Source organism: Trachypithecus francoisi, unplaced genomic scaffold (genome assembly GCF_009764315.1).
Source record: "Trachypithecus francoisi isolate TF-2019V2 unplaced genomic scaffold, Tfra_2.0 Lachesis_group5, whole genome shotgun sequence".
Classification (NCBI taxonomy): Eukaryota; Metazoa; Chordata; class Mammalia; order Primates; family Cercopithecidae; genus Trachypithecus; species Trachypithecus francoisi.
This window is the reverse complement of record NW_022681470.1, coordinates 110,597,586-110,619,612: the sequence shown is the minus strand read 5'-3', so window position 1 is coordinate 110,619,612 and position 22,027 is coordinate 110,597,586. Positions and strand designations below refer to the sequence as shown.

At 44.4% G+C, this 22,027-nt stretch overlaps 1 protein-coding gene across 3 annotated transcripts; it reads left to right on the top strand.

Annotated features, from left to right (window-relative positions):
• The first annotated feature begins 1,629 nt into the window (after positions 1–1,629).
• CHI3L2 (chitinase 3 like 2) lies at positions 1,630–17,206 on the top strand. Of its 3 annotated transcripts, XM_033200275.1 has the most exons (12): positions 1,631–1,983; positions 2,341–2,624; positions 4,374–4,403; positions 5,252–5,453; positions 5,756–5,812; positions 8,717–8,867; positions 9,407–9,531; positions 9,792–9,921; positions 12,514–12,696; positions 15,095–15,211; positions 15,990–16,129; positions 16,982–17,206. In XM_033200275.1, the coding sequence occupies exons 2-11, from the start codon at positions 2,585–2,587 to the stop codon at positions 16,125–16,127; spliced, it is 1,173 nt and encodes a 390-aa protein (XP_033056166.1). In that variant the 5' UTR covers positions 1,631–1,983; positions 2,341–2,584; the 3' UTR covers positions 16,128–16,129; positions 16,982–17,206. The 3 variants fall into 3 exon arrangements, with proteins under 3 accessions (XP_033056168.1, XP_033056166.1, XP_033056167.1); XM_033200277.1 differs by lacking the exon at positions 4,374–4,403 and having other exon boundaries at positions 1,630–1,983; XM_033200276.1 differs by lacking the exon at positions 1,631–1,983 and having other exon boundaries at positions 2,155–2,624.
• Positions 17,207–22,027: the final 4,821 nt, after the last annotated feature.

Genomic DNA, 22,027 nt, shown 5'->3' with positions numbered 1-22,027 from the left:
AATGTTATATTTTCCTGTATTTATACATTTGCCTCCCCAAGTAGAGTATAAGTTTCTTGAGGCAGATCAATTTGGGACTCTATAAGCTCTTACCAGTTCTTTACAAGGTGTAGATTTTTCCATAAGTGTTTGCTGTACTTGTTAGATGCTGAAGGACTGAAAGCCATTTTCCATCCTTGGGGTCCAACCCCCCCACCCACATTATCTTCCTCTTCCACGGTGGGGTTTGAGTTTAGAACATACTAATGTCTCTTGTGACTTTGAAAGATTAGTAGTCTAGTAAGGAATGTCTCCAAGTTAGGTTTTCAGTTGGAATGGGCACTGGAGCAGATGAAGACCTTGCTTAGGAGAGAATCCATAGCTTAAACATGGAAGGAAACCTGTTTAAGAAAAAAATCTGCAAATAATTGCCATGACCTTGACCATGAAAGTCAAAATCTGATTGACTAAGTTTTCTCTTTTAGTCCTGGGTTCATCATTTTCTAGAATTAAAATGTCAGGATAAAAAAGATACATCTCTCCATTCGCCAACATAATAAGGCGTAATGTCGGGGAAACAGAGATAAAACGTTAATGCCTTTCTTTACTGTACTCTGAGTGCCAATCTGGTCATCTGATTGAAGTACAGAGATAGACGCCTGCAAAGCAATGCCAGTGAGAGTGAATGCACAGGCACACTTGTAAAATACTACATTTACCTCCTTCAGCAGGGCAGGAAATACCTACCATAAGATGAAAAGATCTCAGTTCAAACTAACAAAGAATGCCATGAGTACTTTCTTTTTTTTTTAGACGGAATCTTGCTCTGTCACCCAGGCTGGATCATGAGTGCTTTCTTAAACCTCATTTTAAATTTGAAAGAAGAATGGATACATTGACATGCATAAGAAGTTTAGTATGAACCCATACTATATTTCGTTAACAAAGAAACAAGAACAAAATTGGCACCCTCTCAGTAAGCTGAGCTGAGGTATTTTCACACTGAAGGTTCTGCAGGCTTCTGGAGCCCTTGAGAACTGAGTAGGTAGGTTCAGGCAGCTATAACAAAATACCACAGACTGGGTGGCTTAAACAACAAACGTCTGTTTCTCACAGTGTGAAGGCTGGGAAGTTTCAAACCAAGCTGCACACAGATGAGGTGTCTGGTGATGGTCCTCTTCCTGACCTGCTGAAAGCCGCCTACTTGCTGCATACTCACATGGTAAACAGAGATAATCTCTTTTGTGTCTATTTTTGTAAGAGTACTAATCCCATTCATGAGGACTTTACCCTCATGATCTGATTACCCCAATGCCCTTTCTCCATAAACCATCACACTGGGACTTGGGGCTTCAACATATACATTTTGGGTTGCACCGAGGAGCCAGTTATGAAAAAGGCACTGGGAGATAGGTAGGGAGAAGATGTGCAAGGCCCTGGGGATCTGAGCCTTTGAATCTGGAGTGCAAGTCCATTCTCACAGGTTAAGGCAGGATCCTGAACAAACATTTGTTGAGGTTTTTCTTTTTGAGTTTCAGATAATTTTTCTTTTTTTTTTTTTTTTGAGATAGAGTGTTGCTCTGTTGCCCAGGATGGACTGCGGTGGTGTGATCGCAGCTCACCATAGCCCCAGTCTCTGGGGCTCACTCAGGTGATCCTCCCACCTCAGCCTCCCAAGCAGCTGGGATTATCAACATGTGCCACTATGCCTGACTAATTTTTCCTTCGCATACTTCTTGTACTTGCACAGTGGAGACAGACATAGACACCAATACATCACAATACAGTGTGAAGGAATGAAAGGAAATAGAATGCACTGTAGGCAGAAGTGCCAGCTAGTCTCGGCTCAGGTGGAAGTGGGAAGAGCTACAGAGAAGGTGTCATTGGAGGTGCCTGGTAAACAATAGCTGTTGTCAGGTGCTGTGGCTCATGCCTGTAATCTCAACACTTTAGGAGGCCAAGGCAGGAGGGTCACTTGAGCCCAGGAATTCAAGACCAGCCTGGGTAACGTAGTGAGACCCTATCTCTATAAATTTTTTTTTTTTTTTTTTAATTAGCAAGGTGTAGTGGTGCATGCCTGTGGTTCCAGCTACTCTGGAGGCTAAGCTGGGAAGGTCCTTTGAGTCTGGGAGGTTGAGGCTGCAGTGAGCCATGATTGTGCCACTGCACTCCAGCTGGGGTGATAGAGCAAGAGCAAGACCCTGTTTCTAAAAAAAAAATAAGCAGGCCAGAGGTGGTGTGAGCACAGACAGAGGTGGTGGCAAGAAGAAGGAGAGAGACTGGGATGATGAGGAAGGAGATTCAGGGCTGAGGGTGACACCAGGAGGCAGAGCCTGAGTATCACCTCCTTCCCTTCTCCAGGACCGGGTCCCTTTTAGGTGAGACTAGATGAAAAGGACTCTACAGCAGCTGTCTTCACAGCAACTAATTTCTGGCAGGTCAGCGTTGGCATTGCTCAAATCTGGGCTTCGTTTCCGAGAAGTTTCACAAGTCTGCCAGGGGAAGTCCCTGGACTTCTTGCTTCTTTCAGGTAGGGCAGGCTGTCGAAACCTCAGTGGATAAAAGACCTAGAGAATGCGCACCCCAGGAGAAGCTGGTCGAGGATATGGGAGCAACCACCATGGAACAGAAGTCTCTCTGGGCAGGTGAGCATGGAGTTGATAATTCAGTAGAAAAGTTGGTGAGGAAGAAAGAGGTAACAGGTCTGTAGAAGAAGTAATCTTCCTCCTTTCATGGGATTTCAGTCTTTCTGTTGACTTTAGTGTCAAAAAATTTCAGGCCAATGCAACTGTCACAGGGGAAGGACCTGATCTTTCCTGAATGGGCAAGAAGGCAGCAGTAGCTGGAGCCCTTTGAACTGGCAGGATGTTCTCAGTTTGCACAGAGGTGCTTCTTGTCCACATTAGAACTGGAGCTAAGAGAGGAGAGAGGCCAGGCTTTCTTAGTCTCTTGGTGTATGAGCGTTGGATTGGGAGTCACATCTGTCATGGGCTCTGCTGTGGTTATATTGCACAACTTTTGGAGAGCTTCACATATCTCATCTGCAGAATGATTTATTGAATTAAATGTTTTCTGAACTCTCCCTTTCAACTCTAACGTTCTGATCCAAAACTCTGGCTTTTGTGGTGGCCAGGAATTGGGATGAGAGTGGGGATGAGGCTAAACAGGGCTATGAGTGAACGAGGGATGTTTACCAGGAGGTGAAGGGAGGGTAGGGAATATGTCTGCTGGAGGAAAGAAATCATTTCTTTGTGTCCATACCTCTTTCACCTTGTCTTACCGTCTCCCATGAAGCACCCACTTAGCAAGAGCCTTTTGGGTTCCCTGTTGAACTCAGCTTAGCCCTGACCCACCCTTGACAGGGTAGACAGTAGGGAGGCCACACTTTGGAGAAGGGCCTGGAGGCTGACCTGACAGTGGATGTGCCAAACAGAATTTCTCTGACCATTTACATAGTGAGCGTGTGGAGAGCCAGGGCCTAACTTCCCTGCCTAAAAAAACATGTGAATCATCAGGAGAGAACAGTAGAGGCCTGTTTTCCAGCCCTAAGCTCTGCAGGGGAGGAATCAGCTCCAGCAGCTGTGTCATTGAAAGTTTTCTCTCCTTTTTGGCTGCCCCTTTCCTTCACTTTCGGACCTCTAAGGGTTTCGGAGTGGACAATATCCCCAGGCTGCGGGGATTGCAGTTCCAGGAGTCTTGTCCGTAGGGCAAAGTTTCTATGGTCCAGGGGTCTGCTCTTTCATTCCTTTAGGAGGATGTGTTAAGTATAGAATAATCTCATAAGTCTTCCAAGGGTAGACGTCCTGTGGAGAAGAGACTGGGCGTAATCTCAAACATGTAAGTTTAAAGCACCACCAGGACCAGCTCACACTGCTTACCTTGTTGTAAGAATTAATTGTTTTTACATAGGGTGACCATCTCACTTTGCCTGAGATAGTTCTGGTTAAGCTATCATCCCAGGGAAATTACTAATAATGCTCCTTTTCACTCTTTGCATTGGACAATAAACTATATGGTTACCCTACCTATATTCAGCTCCAGACTAGACTGTGAGCTCCTTGAGTGCAGGGAAGGCATTAACTGCATTGTAATTTCCCCAGTGCAATGCTTAGCACAGAGCATAAGATTCAATAGAACTTTGTTGAATAAATGAATGAAAAAATAAATTCCCAGCTTGGAAAATGTTTCTGCCTAGGAATGTAGAGACACAAGGCACCCCAGGGCCGGGGAACCTCAAGATCCTGTAAAGAAACCACAACAGCTGTGGCTGGGGAGCCCAGATGAAGTGTGGCTCTATCTTGTATGTGAGCACACCCACATTTTCACTGCCATTATCTGGTACAGCAGAACCAGGTTTGGCTCAACAGATTTCTCTTTCCACCCATCTACTGCAGGTGTAGTGGTCTTGCTGCTTCTCCAGGGAGGTAAGTAGTCACTACCGCCTAGATCTCCTGGCTTGGGTGCTTTCATTTTTGATGTCCAGTTTATTTTTCTGCTACATGCTTTTTCTCTTGATTACTCTCTCTAGTTCTGCCACTGACATATTTATGACAGAGTTTTTGTTCTCTGTATCATTTTGTGTATCCCTTGTTGTAGTTCTTTTTGAGCCACTCTCTCTCTCTCACCCCTCCCCCATACCTGGCCTCAATATGTGTGTGTGTGAATACAAACATACACAATGTTTATATTATCTGTTTCTCTACTGATCTGTGTCATCCATCCATCCATACACACTGAATCTTAGTGCTCCATGGGTGTGTCATATGTTGATGGTATTTCTGTCTCTCAATGTATTTTTTTTTTTTTTTTTGAGACAGGGTCTCACTGTGTGGTCCAGGCTGGAGTGCAGTGGTGTGACCATGGCTCACTGCAGCCTGGACCTCCCAGGCCCAAGCAATCCTCCAACCTCAGCCTCCCGAGTAGCTGAGACTACAGGCATGCACCACTACGGCCGGCTAATTTTTAAATTTTTTTGTAGCAATGGGGTTTTGCTATGCTGTCAGGGCTGGTCTTAAACTCCTGGGCTCAAGCAATCCTCCCGCCTCAGCCTCCCAAAATACAGGTGTGAGCCACTGTGCCCAGCCTCAGTGTATTTCTTAACTGGGGTCTGGGTACTCAAGAGCCAGCACTAAAGGCCCAGGCTGAATGACCCTCAGAGGCTCTGGCGGAATGAGCAAAGGATGCAATGGCTGTCTTGGGGAGAAAGCTGTGACTTTCTGGGCTCTAAGGCAATAGCACTAGAGTCTCATTGGCTCTCTTCACTCTACTCCAGGATCTGCCTACAAACTGGTTTGCTACTTTACCAACTGGTCCCAGGACCGGCAGGAACCAGGAAAATTCACCCCTGAGAATGTTGATCCCTTCCTATGCTCTCACCTCATCTACTCATTTGCCAGCATCGAGAACAATAAGGTTATCATCAAGGACAAGAGTGAAGTGATGCTCTACCAGACCATCAACAGTCTCAAAACCAAGTCAGTAAGATGGGGGTGGAAGCATCCTGCATGGATTTTAGAGGAGGGAAGCTGGTCTTAAGCTGGGCCTAAGACCTACTGTCTCATTCATTCATTCATTCATTCATTCCTGTGTATTTCTCTGGGTGTATTTCTGATCCTGACTGTTCTCACCAGTGCTTCATCCCTTCACTGAACTTCGCTTTGGTTCAAACAGCCAGGCCCTAATTGTCCATATTCTCTACACTTAAGAACTCTGTTCTTTAGACAAAGGCTTCCCTGGCAGCCAGAAAATAAATAATCATCTTATTCTTCTGCTTCAGGAATCCCAAACTGAAAATTCTCTTGTCCATTGGAGGATACCTGTTTGGTTCCAAAGGGTAAGATTACATCTTTATTTTCTGTTCATTTCCTGATGTAATTTTTGATCATCACCACTTTTCTTCCTCCTGAGAAGAGATATTAAACTAGGCTTTAAGAGGTCTTCCCTTGGCCAGGTGGCAAAACTCATCTGAGTTTTGTCACAAGAAGAGGCGCAGCATTAGGTTTCCTGGGGTCTTTGAAGGAATTCTTCTGGAGCTTAATACAAGCCCAGACACTCAAGGCTTGAAAGTGGGCCATGAACGATACTCAGAAAATTCTTAATTATTTACATGAATGTTTTTCACTTTATGGATTATAGAGATAGTTTTAAGAGGAAAGTGCAAATTATTTTAAATTACTTGAGAGTTTGACTTTACACCCTGGGATGGTTTGGATGGGCTGCTTCCGCTTAGAAGCCCCGCCTTGGACCACAGCAGTCAGTGGACTACAATGTCTGGGATCATGACTCCGCAGCCAAATGGCCTGAGCACCATCAGAGCAGCAGAGGAGACAATCGGTTCTGCTTTGCTTAAAACCAAAATAACCACTGATACAAAGCACATGTTCAAAGTAATATTTTCTACTCACATGGAAATGATATCCCACTCACATCACGAGCTAAATGAAAATACATAAGGATAAATATCACATTTTTTCAATCTTCAACTACAGTTTATCTAATTTTGAATTTCTTCTGCTTTATTATTTAAAGTGCTAACATCTTAAAAAGTCCAGAGATCTTAAACTCGGCTAGGAGAGTCTTGGAGTTTTTACAGAAGTCTGATAGTACAACTTGTGAAACCTGTCAGTACTGTTACAGCCAGAGTAGGCAGAGAGAAGAAGTAGTGTTAGAAGACCTATGGAGATTTCTGCACGCAGAAAGAAGGAAGAAAGATCAGGCTACCTAACTTTTTTGGTTCTGTGTTAACCCCTCCATGAACACCCTTCAATATAAATGGGCTTCCATGGCACCCATCTTTCTAATTCTCAAATTCTCTTCCTTTCCTAATACTTGCTTAGGTGTTGATACAAATAAAAATGTCTTCATTTATTCATTCATTCTTGCATTCATTCATTCATTCAGTAAATAATTGCTTACCAGTTTAGTGGTTAAAAGTAGAACTTTGGAGATAGATGTATTTGGTTTGGATTTCCCTTTAGACGCATGCAAGCTGTGTGACTTCTGTCAAGTTCTTTAATGTCTGCATGCCGCAGTTTTTCTTTAACTATATAATAAGAATAATAACAGAATTTACCTCAGGGTGATGTTGTAGAGGCAGGCAATGCAAGCAAACTGTCTAGCATAGTGCCCATGTGCAATAAGCACTCCATGGTTGCGGTAATCATTGTTATATGATTATTGTTATTATTATTAGGTAAATGCCAGACTTTGTGCCAGGTGCTGTGCAGAATAATGACATATGTGTAACACACAAACTTGCTTCTGAGGAACAAATTAGTGAATTTCTATTGAATGGGCATGTCTCCTAAAATTGGAGGCATCTGCCCAGAGGCTCAGGTGCAATGGCTTTCTAATTATTATAAGCACTTTCAAATGCAAGAGAAAAGCTAGAAAACTTTTTCCACCACGGTTTCCTGATACCAGGCCAGTTTCTTGCTATCTCTTCCACTTCGAAGATGAGATACATGCAGGAATCAAAATCTCAATTTAATATTGAATAAAACAAAATTAATTCAAGGCTCTAAGAAAGCCTGGGGGTGGGAGGTATTGTAAGAGGTGAAAAGTGACACAACTTAAAGGTTATGTCCCCAGGAAAATACCAGTATCTCATCTACAGCTTTGGGTTTTAAATGCTATTGGTGCCCTTGGTGTGGGCATCTGAGAATCAATTTCATGGCTTCAGAATTCCAGTTCAGATGAAGCCCTTGAGGAGCTGCTGATTTCAAGTCCTGTTTTCATCAGAAATCCTGGGGGTGGGGAGATCTGCATTGCCTATTTGTGACTGGGATGCTTGTTTGGGGACCATGAATTCACTGGAGTCCAGTCCTTTTTCTTGGAACTTCCCTAAATGTTACACCCTTGAGGCACATGAAGCAGGATTAATACCCTCAGTCCCAATTTAGAGGTGGCCAGGCTGGAACCCTGAGAGCGAGTTAATGACAAAGTGGCCATCAGAAAGGACTCTGACCTGGGACTTGAATCTAGCTCTCCTGATCCTAAGCCTACCACATTGCAAACTGCTTTTCCAAGGGTGTAAAGTGTTGAAGAAAACCAAAGTTGGACAGCATTTAAGCAGTAAAACAGATTTTATTCAGGAAATATTGCAATGGGGGAAAAGACCTAAGTATGGTACTGGGTTCTATTCCAAAGGCAGCAAAGGCAAGTGAGGAAATACAGCCAAAGAGCACACTGGGGGAAATCAGTGGGTGGAAAATCTTAAAGAGGAAACATCAGAGCTGGGGGATTCTTGCAAAATTGATTCAACAGGATTCCTGTCCTGCCAAAGGATGCCAGAGTGATGAGATATCACCTGACGGATGGCACGGGGTGAGTGATCAGGTACCAGGGGTGGGGGTTTCTCGCTAAACTGACCTAGCAGGACTTGGAATCAGACACGGCAAAGACAGACACAGGAGCCCAAGGTTGAGGTCCAGTCGAGAAGAGGGCTCAGAGAAGCCTACCTGAAGTTTGGTCAAGGCAAGAGTCTTTGTCAAAGGCAGCTCCGTTACCCTCAGGAAGATCTGCAGAGAACCCAGTCTTCCTTTACCTGGCCGGATCAATATTCTGGCCCAACAGTCCTTCTTCTCTCATCTGTTCCAAAAAGGGAAAGCATTAGAATAGACAAATTGTAAGTGAGTACTGGGGAAGAGAAGACTGCTCAGGATTTCTGTGAAAAATGTGTTACACTACAGATGTTACTTGTTCTTTCCAAAAAGACACTTGTATTGCTTCTTTCCAGGTTCCACCCCATGGTGGATTCTTCTACATCACGCTTGGAATTCGTTAACTCCGTAATCCTGTTTCTGAGGAACCATAACTTTGATGGACTGGATGTAAGCTGGGTCTACCCAGATCAGAAAGAAAACACTCATTTCACTCTGCTGATTCATGTAAGTCAGATGCCATGGTGTACTCAGTACACATGCCACAATCCACAGCCACAATGGGAGACAAAAAGGAAGAGATTGAGTGTGGTGGGAAGACACAGCCCCAGGCTTTCTGAAGTCCCCACTAATGACAGAAAAGCCCCTGTTCCTATTTTAAGGCAGGAACAATATGAAACAATGGAGCCCCCTTGTTCATTTATTTTGATGTTCTTTTTGATGAAGAACATCAAAATAAAGCAACATCCATATAAAAGAGTGTGTAGCCATAGGATTTCCTGGGTATTGAGGTAGCCTCATAGAAGATCTATCAGATAGATCCGAAAATCTGTCAGGTAGAAACCAAGATGAGATTGGGGTCCTCCTGCCTAATGTGGAAACTTCCTGAGCAGATACAGGCACAAGGCATCCCCATATGGGATGGAGAGGAAACGGTTGATCTTTTCCATCTAATGTGGTTCTAAACCTCATAGATCACAGGCAAGAAGCTTAGCGCTGTACTCTGGGAAGGGGAATCTAACACGATGTTTCCTTGTTTTTCCTAGGAGTTAGCAGAAGCCTTTCACAAGGACTTCACAAAATCCACCAAGGAAAGGCTTCTCTTGACTGCAGGTGTATCTGCCGGGAGGCAAATGATTGATAACAGCTATCAAGTTGAGAAACTGGCAAAGTGAGTACATCAGAGCAACTTTCCATCCTTCTGCTTCCAATTTGGTCCATGCAAATGATGCACCGCATGTTTGAGGGATGAGGGGAAAAGGAGGAGAGGGAAGGTCACTGTCCTAACCCTGCATCATTCAGCCAGGAACAACTTCTTTACAGAGACTTTCAATCCTTCCAGCAGCATCATTCAAAGCCAAAACAATTACTTAACAATTGTTTCTACCACTGCTCATCACAAAATCTCTCCCTTTGCTTTTGGCACTTTAGAGATCTGGATTTCATCAACCTCCTGTCCTTTGACTTCCATGGGTCTTGGGAAAAGCCCCTTATCACTGGCCACAACAGCCCTCTGAGCAAGGGGTGGCAGGACAGAGGGCCAAGCTCCTACTACAATGTGGTGAGTAGGCCAGTGGAACTGCAGGGGTACTGGCTGTGGGAGTGGGGCCGGGGAGAGTCCAGCATGTCTAGAGTTACTTCTGTCTTGAACTGAGGAAGAGCTATGAGCCCAAGAGGGAATTGGGTAGTCCCAAGAGCAAGTGAGTGCAGGAGAAGTGCTTTGACCAGGCACCAATAAAATGTCACCTGGAAAATGTCAGAAGTGCTGATAGCTGAAGTGCCCTAAGCTCTGTCTCTGGCTCAGTGTCCCCCATCCCAGTCTTCTCTGGATTCTCCATCTTTGGTACATTTCTTGGCATCTACACAGGTGAACAGAACTTGTGTCCATCTACATTCCCTATTTAATTCTATCTTTAAAACAACCCCTTGAGGTCAGCTGGGTAGGAAGTGTTACTCCCACTTCACAGATGATGAAACAGAAGTTCGTCAGATTTCATTGACTCTTCAAGGTCGTGTGATGTGAAGGTCCTGGTAGTGGGAAATGAAAAGTAAAAAAAAAATAGTAATGTAATAATGTTGTTGATGCTGTTCTGGAACATAACGTATCCAGCCAATGAGTTTTCCTTGCCCACTGATTTATCAAGATAGGGGAATTGCAATAGAGAAAGAGTTTAAGTCATGCAGAATCGGCTGTATGGGAGACTGGAATTTTATTATTACTCAAATCTATCTCCCTGGAAATTCAGGGACCAGGGTTTTTAAGGATAATTTTGTGGATGGGGGATCAGAAAGTGGGGAGTGCTGATTGATCAGGTTGAAGATGAAATCATAAGGGTTCAAAGTGGGTTTTTTCTTGCTGTCTTTTGTTGTTGGTTGGGGTCAGAGAACTGGTTGAGCCAGATTCCTGGGTCTGGGTGGTATCAGCTGGTGCATCAGAATGCAAGATCTGCAAAATATCTCAAGCACTGTTCTGAGGTTTTGCAACAGTGATGCTATTCCCAGCTGCAATTTGGTGAGGCTTGGAATCTTGCAGCCTTTGGCCGCATGACTCCTAAACCATAACTTCTAATCTCATGGCTAATTTGTTAGTTCTACAAAAGCAGACTGGTGTCTAGGCAAGAAGAGAGTTTGTTTCCAAAAAGGGCTGTTAATCATCTTTGTTTGAAAGCTAAACTATAGACTAAATTCCTCTCAAATTGAGTTGGCTTACACCCAGGAATGAACAAGGACAGCTTGAAGGTTAGAAGCAAGATGGAGTCAGTTAGCTCAGATCTCTTTCACTGTCACAGTTTTCTCAGTTACAATTTTTGCAAAGGCTGTTTCATATATATGGATGTATATTCCTAAAATTCTGGGAGAAAAAAATATCTGTGTTGCGTGTTTCCAGGCCTTCATATTCAAAGTTACAAAATGGATCAGTCCAGAGCTAGATATGATTTCTGGTTGGGGTTTTCTAGGCCTTCATGTGGCTAAGTCACATCAGCCTCCTTCACTCCTTCCTCTCTGTCAGTTATCTTTAAAGATGAGGAGACTATCTTTGTCTTCTCTAACCTTTATTTTGTTCTGAGAGCAGGAAAGCCAAAATTAGCCTCTTACCTCCCAATCTATCTGTAAACCAAAATTAAATTCTAAGCCCCCCAAACATCTGAACAAATCCCTCCTCTTGGCCAAGGGCATTCAAAGTTAATCTGAAAAATTAATTCAGGTCATGATGGGAAGTTGGGTGCCAGACATGCCTCACAGCTGACCAGCACTAACATCAACACAGACACCTTAAGACTGATAGAGCAGACTTTCTAAGTCTGCTGAGAAACATTTACAATCTAATCTTTTGGAAGCCTGCTACCTGGAGGCTTTATCTGCATGATAAAACCTTGGTCTCTACACCACTTATCATAACCCAGACATTCCTTTCTATTGACTCCAGGCCTTTAGATAATAACTCTTTCAACCAATTGCTAATCAAAAGATCTTTGAATTCACCTATGACCTGGAAGCTGCAGCTTCTAGTTGTCCTGCATTTCTGGAGTGAACCAATGTACATCTTACATATATTTATTGATGTCTTATGTTTCCCTGAAATGTATGAAATCAAGCTGTAACCTGACCACTGTGGGCACATATCCTCAGGATCTCCTGAGAGCTGTGTCATGGGCCATTTGTCACTCATATTTGGCTCAGAATAAATGTCTTCCAATATTTTACAGAGTTTGACTCTTTACATTGACATATCCCATTGGGTTCAAGGTCATTGTGAGGCCTCATGGACCAGGAATCTGACAGCTACCTTTGTCAGTATTCACAATGAGCCATTGTGTAGACAAATTCCATAGGGATTTTGTGTTGACTCAAAAGGGAAAGGAAGATGGTGACAAGCTTGATTTCATGTTTTCTAGGTTTCTTGACTGATTTCTTTTGTGATCCACCGTCTAGTTCCTTTCAGAAATTAGAAAAAGCTGCATAAGCCTCTTGCTGCTAAAGAGCGTATGTGCATTAGAACAAGCACTCTTGTACTGGGGAGATCTGGTCTGTTCACACTCAGATGTAGAAAACAAACCAAGCAGTCACCTCTGTGAAGTTTGGGATAGAGGCTAAAAAAGGCCTGACACCTTTCTTTCCCCACTCTGAGCCTCCATCTCTCTTCCCATTCTAGGAATATGCTGTGGGGTACTGGATACACAAGGGAATGCCCTCAGAGAAGGTGGTCATGGGCATCCCCACATATGGGCACTCCTTCACACTGGCCACTGCAGAAACCACCGTGGGGGCCCCTGCCTCTGGCCCTGGAGCTGCTGGACCCATCACAGAGTCTTCAGGCTTCCTGGCCTATTATGAGGTACCTGGAAACCACCTGTACCCTCAGCTCCCTGCCATGTCTGGGTAGATATTCCAGCTTCAATCTGACAGCACAGTAAAGCATTCTGAGTGTTGTGAAGGGGAAAGTTCACAGTACTACTGAACATGTGAAGGGAGCTCCCAACTCTGGTTTGGGAGAGGGTCAGGGAATGCTTCCTGGAGGAAGTGAAATAAGCTGAACTCTGAAGATGAGATGGAGCTAGCCAGGAATGGGGATAGGTAGAGGAGGATATGAGAAATTGAAAAAGGAAGACTACCCCAAGTTCTTGATTTGAGCAGCTAAGTGGATGGCAATGCCATTTTGCCATTTGCAGGAGATAGGGAAGACTGGAGGGAGAACAGAGTGGACATTGGTCCTGGTCATGAGATCAGTTTTGGATGTTCTGAGTGTGAGGAGCCTGTGGGACATATAGATAACAAGTGAGTCGTTGAATATATGGGTTTGGATCACAGCAGACCAGTCTGCACTAGAGAGGTAGATTCAAAAATATCAGCATAAAGATGGTACCTGAAGCCAAACCATACAATGAGAAGCGCATGAGGCCCAAGACAAACCCAAGAACCTCCTACACCTGAGGGACGTGCAGAGGAAGGGGAACATATTAAGGTAACTGACAAGGAACTACAAGAGGGTTAGAAGGAACCCATACAGATGTGTGCCGAAGACCTTAGAGAAGTGGGTGTTTCAAAAAGGAGGGAGTGGTCAAATGTGTCCAATTCTGTGCAGAAGTCAGATGGATCATAGGGATAACAAAATTGTTCAGTTAATTATACCATCATTTCTCTCTGCCCTCCAATCTGGGAAAATTTATTTAAAAAGCACAGGGGAAGATATAAATCTAACAATAGGTCAACCAACAGAAACTCTTTGGACACTCTCATATCCCAAACACTGGGTACTGTGAAAGCTAGAAATAAGTAATTATCCATCTTTATCTCTAAAGGGGTTATGATCAAGGTGAAAAGAATGTAGAATACAGACGTAACTAGTTAAACAAGAGTTCAAAAACAAGATAACTATAATATTTAATAAAATCAGAGAGGTATTATGAAACAATATGGGATTCAATGACCAATGAATGGTGAAGAGTGACATGAGATCAGAGATATGTGACTGGGGGAGGCTCCACGGAAGAGGAGAAGTTTATGCTGGGCCTTGAAGGATGAGTAGAAATTTGATCAGGTAGAGAAAAAATATATCATTCTATATCCTGGTCTATCTTTGGAGTCCCAGCCTGACCTCTCATTGTGAGTGTGGACATGCCATGGGCCCATGCTGAATGAGTTGGCACCCACCAAGGTACCCATTCGGTGTAATGCTCAATTTTTCCTTTCACCTTACACATAGGAATGATTGACATATCATCAATTCAACAGGCAACAGGAATGGGACATGGGTCATCGTGAGAGTCCTCAATGAATCTCAGGGTGCCTGACAGATAGGAGGTGGGAGAGAGGCTGACCCATCCTTGGGTAGTTCTAGGTTGACAGCAATAACACTCTTAATTTAAGGGAGAAGAGAGGTCATTGCTCAGAATCTACTGGTAGGGTTATAATATCAACCACTAGATATGCACTTTCCATCTCATGGAAAGTTTGATTTGATTGTTCAGTTCATAATGACTCTAGGCCACTATAACTTTGACAGGTTGATATTTGCTTAAATATTCAACTTTCATTTTCTGCCCTCATTGTAGTAAGTGTGAATGTAGTTCATCCAAAAAGAGTAATCCAAAAGGGATTTTCTATGTGATGTTGAAATGCATTTTTTAATTGAAGATTTATCTTTTTTAGAGCTCTTCCTTATGCTAACAGAAAGAATGTAGCTAATGACCGAAGGGGAGCCCCAGGACAGGGCATATTGGGAATGGGAGGAGACAGAGGGGGAGTAATGAGATTTAAGTGGAGATGCTACAAGGTGAGGAATAGTGGTGATGGTCAGGATAATACTTCACATTTGTAAAGCATTTTACTGTTTTCCAAAAATTTTTTAAATGTGTATTAGGTTATTTGATCCTAACAACAACACTGGAAGGTAGATATGTTGAAAGCATTATTATAATTATTTTCATTTTGCAAATGAAGAAATTGGAAGATTTATTGGTCGGTGCTGGGGTCTGATCTGGAACTCAAGTATTTTCTAATGTCTAGCTGCTGTGTCTCCTCCTGATGAGACTTTAGCACAGATACTTCCCCGTGGTTCACCTTGGGCCACCCACTTCGTATGATATATGTGGTCATTTCTCTCATTGTCTGATCCTTGGGATAAAGGTTCTGATATTTTCCCCAAGTCCCTAGTGGCTCACTGTCCTGTCTACCCCCACCAAGTTTCAAGAATAACCCATTACTGACCCTCTCGTTTCCCTTTCCCCTGCCAGATCTGCCAGTTTCTGAAAGGAGCCAAGATCACAAGGCTCCAGGATCAGCAGGTTCCCTACGCAGTCAAGGGGAACCAGTGGGTGGGCTACGATGATGTGGAGAGTATGGAGACCAAGGTAGGTGGGCAACAGGATCTGGAACAGGCAGATGCTCCTTTAGATGGGGAGTGGGGATATGTAGTAAAATGCCTGAATACTCTATGTTGAAAGAGAGAAGCTTCTGAGGCCCCAGACTCTAGGATGGGATCCAGCAGTCTCTATAGCTTAAGTCTAGTAGTGACTCTATGTCATACCTGTGAACAGCTGTGGTACAGGTAGACGAGTTGGAAAGGACACAAAAAAGAGTTGAGAACAAGTAAGTTTATTCTGAGGAGTGAAGAGAAAGGCAAGGAGAAGGGAGAGGGAATAAAGGAGACATTGGTGCCTGTATAGGTAATCTACTTTGTTAATTATCTCAGGACAAACTGTTTAGTCCTTCTCATGGATTACCTAGCTAGGAGGCTCCAGATTCCTGAGCCTACCAGTTCTTAGACCTTGGTAAGACATTTGCGTTCCTTTCAGGGTTAGGGCAAAAAGGAGGCTTGAGTGTAATTGACAATCCTGGCCACTTGTCTTGTTAGGGGCTTCCTAGTTTCTTCCCTTATTATGGAGAGTTTTCTCAGCCTCCAAGAATGCCGAACCTTGAGTCTGGTGACTCAAGTCAGAATGAGAGGTGGCTAATGCTGACTTGGTGGCTCTCTCTCCCTCAGCAATCTTACCCGTCAGGGAGTCTCTAACTCCAGAAAACCAGTTAGTCTACCACTGTATTCTAAGCTGAGACCCTCATCTGAACCTGATACGGTCATGGGCATTTAGGGGTCACTTCTAATCTCTATGTGTCCTGTGCCTCCCATAGGTTCGGTTCTTAAAGAATTTAAACCTGGGAGGAGCCATGATTTGGTCTATTGACATGGATGACTTCACTGGCAAATCCTGCAACCAGGGCCCTTACCCTCTTGTCCAAGCAGTCAAGAGAAGCCTTGGCTCCCTGTGAAGGTAACAGTCCAGGCTGGAGCTGGGAGTGGGCAGAGAGATGGGCAGAACAGGGCACAGGAGACCGGGGGAGATCATCTTCACATATTTGGGCTAATCCTTTCTCATGCTCTTTTGGCTCTTCTGCCATGTTTTCTTAGTGATTAGGCTGGTTCTGCCCTTTTCATAGGTTTCCCATAGACTTTTAAAGTGATAAGAATAATATTGATAAATTTTGGCTGCCATGTATTGAGCATAGTATGAGCTAAGGACTTTCATTACATATATATTAGGGATAAATATTGACTCCACCACAATTCTTGGTTACAAAATCATCAGCCTGTCTTAATTTTCTAAATCACAATAAATCTGACACTGTGCCCTCAATTCACTTGACTGATGACAATTTCCATCTCAGTCACTACCTGATGCTCTTTTTCCCCACCCACAGTTGATCTTACTTAGTCTAGACATTTGTGAGCTCCCATGGTCATCACTGATACGCCTTTACCCAAGTCTCCCTATTATCTTGAAGGTCGGTGGCTTTGCTGCTGCTCCATCCCTGGGCCCCCAGTTCCCTAGGTGCGTTGTATATCCTCCTGTGCAGATGAAGGCTGTTGCTGACCAACCAGTTATGCTGTGATACATTGGTTCTAGGGCAGAGGGTGGAGTAGCAGGGTGCTGGGGCTCACTGCAGACAGACAACTAAAAAGGACTGGCTCTACTATACTGGCAAAGGGCTTAGAACCATTTGAAAACTCCTGATTAGATAATTGGGTAGCAGCCTTCCAATTCTGAGCATCCATTGTTTAGTAACTTGACTTAGGCCTCAGTTTACTGAGTTGGGCTTTGAAATATTTTTCCTTTTGTTTCCAGGATTAGCTTACAGAGAAGCAGGCAAGGTGACCTTGCTGCCTGGGGCCTGCTCTCTCCCAGGAATTCTAATGTGGGATTCCCCTTGCCAGGCTGGCCTTTGGATCTCTCTTCCAAGCCTTTCCTGACTTCCTCTTAAATCATGGATTGGACCTGGTTTTGTTTTCCTGCAGCTGTTGACTTGTTGCCCTGAAGTACAATAAAAAAAAATTCATTTTGCTCCAGTAAGTATGGCCTCATTTGTTCAGTCCTTGACCCTGTGATATCAGGTTGTTCTGTCCCTACTATTTGTGGGGTCCAGAGCTAGGGTGAAAACGAAAGTTTGCATATCATGTTTAAATATTAAAAACAGCTAACGTGCTGTTAAAATATGACTTATGCTCCAACATTAACACATACAACTTTGCAACCACCTAGAAGATCAGAACTTGAAAATTTTAAATTCTTAGACTCCTTGGAATTCCACACGAGAATTCCCATCTTTGCCTCTGTCTCTTACAGCAGAAGCCTCATGGGCATACTTGTGGACACTGTAGGCTTTGCATCCAAGCTTCATCTGCACTCTACCCTCTACCCTCAGTCTCCAACACACACACACACACACACACACACACACACACACCCCTCTGGGCTATGCATGTGCACACGAGCATTGTAGTCCACTCTTAGTGAAGATGGGCCCAGGGAAAAGTCACGTGCAGTCCCTGAGAGAGCGCATAGGCTCTTCTGGCTATTTGGGTAGAAATGCTGGATATCTGGATCATGATTTAGAAGAGGAGGTATGCGAGCTTTAGGTGAATGTGCTCCTAGCCTGGCAGTCTCCTTACCTTGTGGGGAGGGGTGCAACTGGAAGAGGGCCCAAGTGGGACCCTCTAAAGGAGGGTCAGAAAACTATGGCCCATGGATCAAACCTAGCCCACTGCCTGTTTTTGAAAGTAAAATGTTATTGGAAGACAGCCACACCCAGTTTGTTTACATACTGTCTGTGGCTACCTTCTCCCAACAATGGCAGAGTTGAGAAGTATGACAGAGATGGTATGGCCTGCAAAGTCTAAACTATTTACTCTCTGGCCCTTTACAGAAAAGTTTGCCAACTCCTTTTCTAAAGCATGGTGCCCACAGCACCAGGTCTAAGGCTGATTCTGGTGTCAGACTCCTTAATTTTAGGATGAACTGTTTTCCCTCATTTTCCCAATTTCTTCCAATCTTTTCCTTCCAGAAAAGCCACTTTTGTCTTGACCTTTGAACAAGAGTTTCATACACATGTTTAATCCTCATGGCTTGTGAAGTGACAATAAGCCCAATTTTCAGATGAGCTAACTGGGGCATCAGTGTAAGGGTACATGTCTGATAAGTGGTGGCAACTAGACTGAATCCAAGAAGGCAGCAGCAGCACCAGAATGTCTGTGGAGGAGGGGATTAGAGGTGGCTACATGATCGAAGCGGCATAGGGTGGGAATACTAAGAGGCTTTTTCAAAACTACTTTGAATATCCTATTATGATGGAAAACCCCAGACGTACATACCAAAGAATGGGAGTGGCAAGCACTGACGGATACTAGGGGAAGTTAGTCCCCACGGTCCCCTTGAATGTTGCTCCAGTGCTCAGATCTTCTTACTACAAGGCAGAAATTGCTTGGGCACCTCTCTGACTTTCTAACTCTGGCTTTCTAACTTTGCTTCCTGTGGTAATTGAATTCTCAAGAAGCAGAAGAGCAGAGTAATTAAGAACATAGTCCAGAGCCAGATCTCCTGGGTTCACACACACTGGCTTTGTCACCAGCCTAGTGGCTATGTGACCTTGGGCACGTTATTTACCTTCTATATGCCGCCAGCTTTCTCATTTTTAAGGTGGGGATAATAAGAGTATCTACCTCTCAGGGATGTGATAATGGTTTGGTAAGTTAATATTTGTAAGGCATTTGGGCAAATGCCTGACACATCACAAATACTATTTGTGTTTCTTATTATTTCCATTAAAAGGAAAACATTAGATAAAACAAATCTAACACAGTTTATTTGAGCAAAGAATAATTCAATGAACTGGGCAACACTGAGAACCAGAAGAGGTTCAGAGAGCTCCCCTCTGCAGTATGGAGAATGAGTATTTACAGGCAGAACAGAAAGCCTGAGAGCGCATTAAAGGTCTGTGTCTTGGGCTCTAAGCTTTGAACTCTATGGAGCTTGCTGTGACGATAGAATGATTTGTTTTGCAAACATCCAGGAGAAGATTAAGGAAATCAAGGCCCCTTGTTTGGTTGGGGTTGGGGATGGATCCTGGTCCCCTTCCCTTCCCTTCCCTTCCCTTCCCTTCCCTTCCCTTCCCTCCCCTCCCCTTCCCTCCCACCCTCCCCTCCCCTCCCCTCCCCTCCCCTCCCCTCCCCTTCCCTCCCCTCCCCTCCTTTCCCTCCCCTCCCCTCCCCTCCCCTCCTTTCCCCTCCCCTCCCTTCCCTTACCCCTCCCCCTCCCCTCCTCTCCCCTCCCCTCCTCTCCTCTCCTCTCCTCTCCTTTCCTTTCCTTTCTTTCTCTCCCCTATACCCCCACCCACTACAACCCCTTTGAGGAGATCTTTGTAGGCTAAGAGTCTTATGCCAAGGAGGAACCACATCTTAGATTTGCTCAGGGGCAGTACGGGTGAGAGTCAGGAGGTCATAAGAACCCAGGCCCCAGAGTCTGTTTGTCTCCGCTTGCATTACAACTCTGCTACTTCTCAGTGTGATCTTTGACAGTTTGCTTAGTCTCCTGTCCCTCAGTTTTCCTAATACATAAATAGATGATAGTAATAGCATCTTCCTGAAGGGGTAGTTTTGAATAAATGAATTCATACATGTGAAGCATTTAGCATATTGTAAGTGCTGAATGAATGTTAGCTGTTGTTGTGTTCAATACTGGTCCAGTTCTAGTTAGTCGATGCCTCCAGTTTTTGACATTCCTCTAGGGTTCAGACAGAGGCCAAACAGTCAAAAGCCTGGGAAGGATGGGGACAGATTGTAGGTAATAAATAGCTTTGGAAATGTCATCAGCTCCACACAACCACACACATGTACTGAAGTTTCTAGGACCCATTTCTATTTTCTCTGTGAATCTAAATTGCCTTTAAATGTATCCGACCTCAAAGCTCCCAAAGGTCTGAGTAGCATCTCCCAGAAAAATCTTGAAAATGTACCTGGCAGATCTCTTAAAAAGGAGGTATCTTGGCATATACTGGGAGTGGAACCAGCAGCAAGACTCTCTCCTAGATGGGATTCCAGTTAGGTTTTGTAGACGCCTCGGGGCTAATGTCAATACCAAAGGTTTTAAAAAAAGGCCTGCCTTGGAGGAGAGCAGACCACATCTTTGGTACTTTCGTTGTCTTCTGGGGCGGAGGGACCCTCATAAATGGTCTAGAAACCTATGATGTGGCATCATGGTGGGCTTCCTGTAGGTGGCATCCCTTTATGTATGGGTAGTAAGACTGGGGATGGAGTGGAAGGAGGTGGGTAGTAAAATATTGTGATTTTCAAAGCCCGGGACCTGTCCCAGGTCTTGCTGCCTCTCCTTTCTGAGTGAAAGCATACTTACAAATGTCTGCCCAGGTGAATTTTCTCTATCCTCTGTAAACCAGACAACCTTCGAATAAACAGAAACAACCTTGGAAAATGATGCTTTCTCACGCCAAACTTGACAGAGCTCACAAACTGCTTGTAGCCACTACCCAAAACTATTGTTATAATAGAATCAAGGTGTTAGGGCCTGGGCAGGGTCCACCTGCCCAGGATGGTTCAAGAATGTGGTCAAATGGTTGCTTGATGTCCTTTGTCCATATCCCTCTGCTAGCATCCAGCTGGTCTCTTTGGACACATGGGGCCTACTCTGACCCCAAATGACTTTGGACTCTAGGTCAGCCTCATACGTGTGCCAAGTATGCCATTTTCCTCAAAGAACTTTCAGTCAACAGCCTCTTAAAGCTGCCCTCTCATGTGTCCCTGGGTTGATTACCCAAGATGGAAGACACAGATAAGATTCAGAGAGGTAAGGGGAGCCATATGCAACCCGTACTCCTTTATTCCTGATCTCCCGTCATGTCTGCTGAAGGGGGTCAGGTGCAGGATGAGAGGGCATGCGTGCTCCCTATAAAAAGCTGTTGAGTATCCCACTCAGAACTGGAACTTGCATTTAGGACTTCCCAGCAAAATGGGCAAGCTGCTGATTCTTGCTGTTGAGTCTTTCCCAGGCAAGCTGAGTTTAGCTTTCAGAGCAGCTGCCTTTTCTCCTCGGTTCACTTGCTCTCTCCTCCCCTATCCTATGCTCCAAAGGCCTGCACTGTCTCCTTCCTCCCTCTCTTTCAGCCTTCTTGAGTTCATAACATGGTGGGGAAGTAAGGAAGGGCTCACTGAGCACCTTAGGGCTTCATACGGGAGGGAAAGTGGATAACTCTGGCAGACCAGGACAAGGTCACTTCCCCACATGAAATAATAGAAGACTTAGGCCAGCCCCCACCCCAACGCCTTTCCAGTGTTCTGTGACTCCTGCTCAGTGCCAGCTACAGAGCAGGAGCTCAAGACACTCACTTAATCAAAGATTAACCAACTACCAGGAGCAATTAGTAGAAAAACGAATGAGGCAGATGTTTCTCTGAATGTAGAACTCTGGGAGCAGGTGCGTAGGAGCGGATTTGGGAGAGAGGAAGACAAGGCCTTAAAGAGTTAATTGAGCTCCCCCAGGGCTAACTTGTTTCCCAGAGAGAGTGACCAAACTATAGAAAGGAGCCCAATAAGGGTGATCACTGGGCTGACGCAACAGCACATCCAGGGTGTGGTTGGGTGGCTTGGAAAAGGATACAATTTAAAAGCTTCATCTGAGTTGAAAAGTAGAGTATAGTTGTTCCTGGAAAAGGTGAGGTGTAGCTTTAAGGTGAAGAGACTGCTATGGGAAGGAGCCCTCTACCTGAAATCTCTCCTTCTTCACCTTCAATGCCTCCTGTGCCCCTCCCCACAAATCTGGCTTATCTTTAGGGTTCATTCATTCAACACTTATTGATAGAGGGCTGACTGTGTGCTGGGTGGTGGG

Excerpts from the sequence above, each read along its gene's own strand:
- CHI3L2 (XM_033200275.1), top strand. The coding sequence starts at position 2,585 with ATGGGAGCAACCACCATGGAACAGAAGTCTCTCTGGGCAG. Across the intron at positions 4,404-5,251 it reads CTTGCTGCTTCTCCAGGGAG|GATCTGCCTACAAACTGGTT; the intron begins GTAAGTAGTCAC and ends ACTCTACTCCAG. Across the intron at positions 15,212-15,989 it reads TGGAGAGTATGGAGACCAAG|GTTCGGTTCTTAAAGAATTT; the intron begins GTAGGTGGGCAA and ends TGCCTCCCATAG.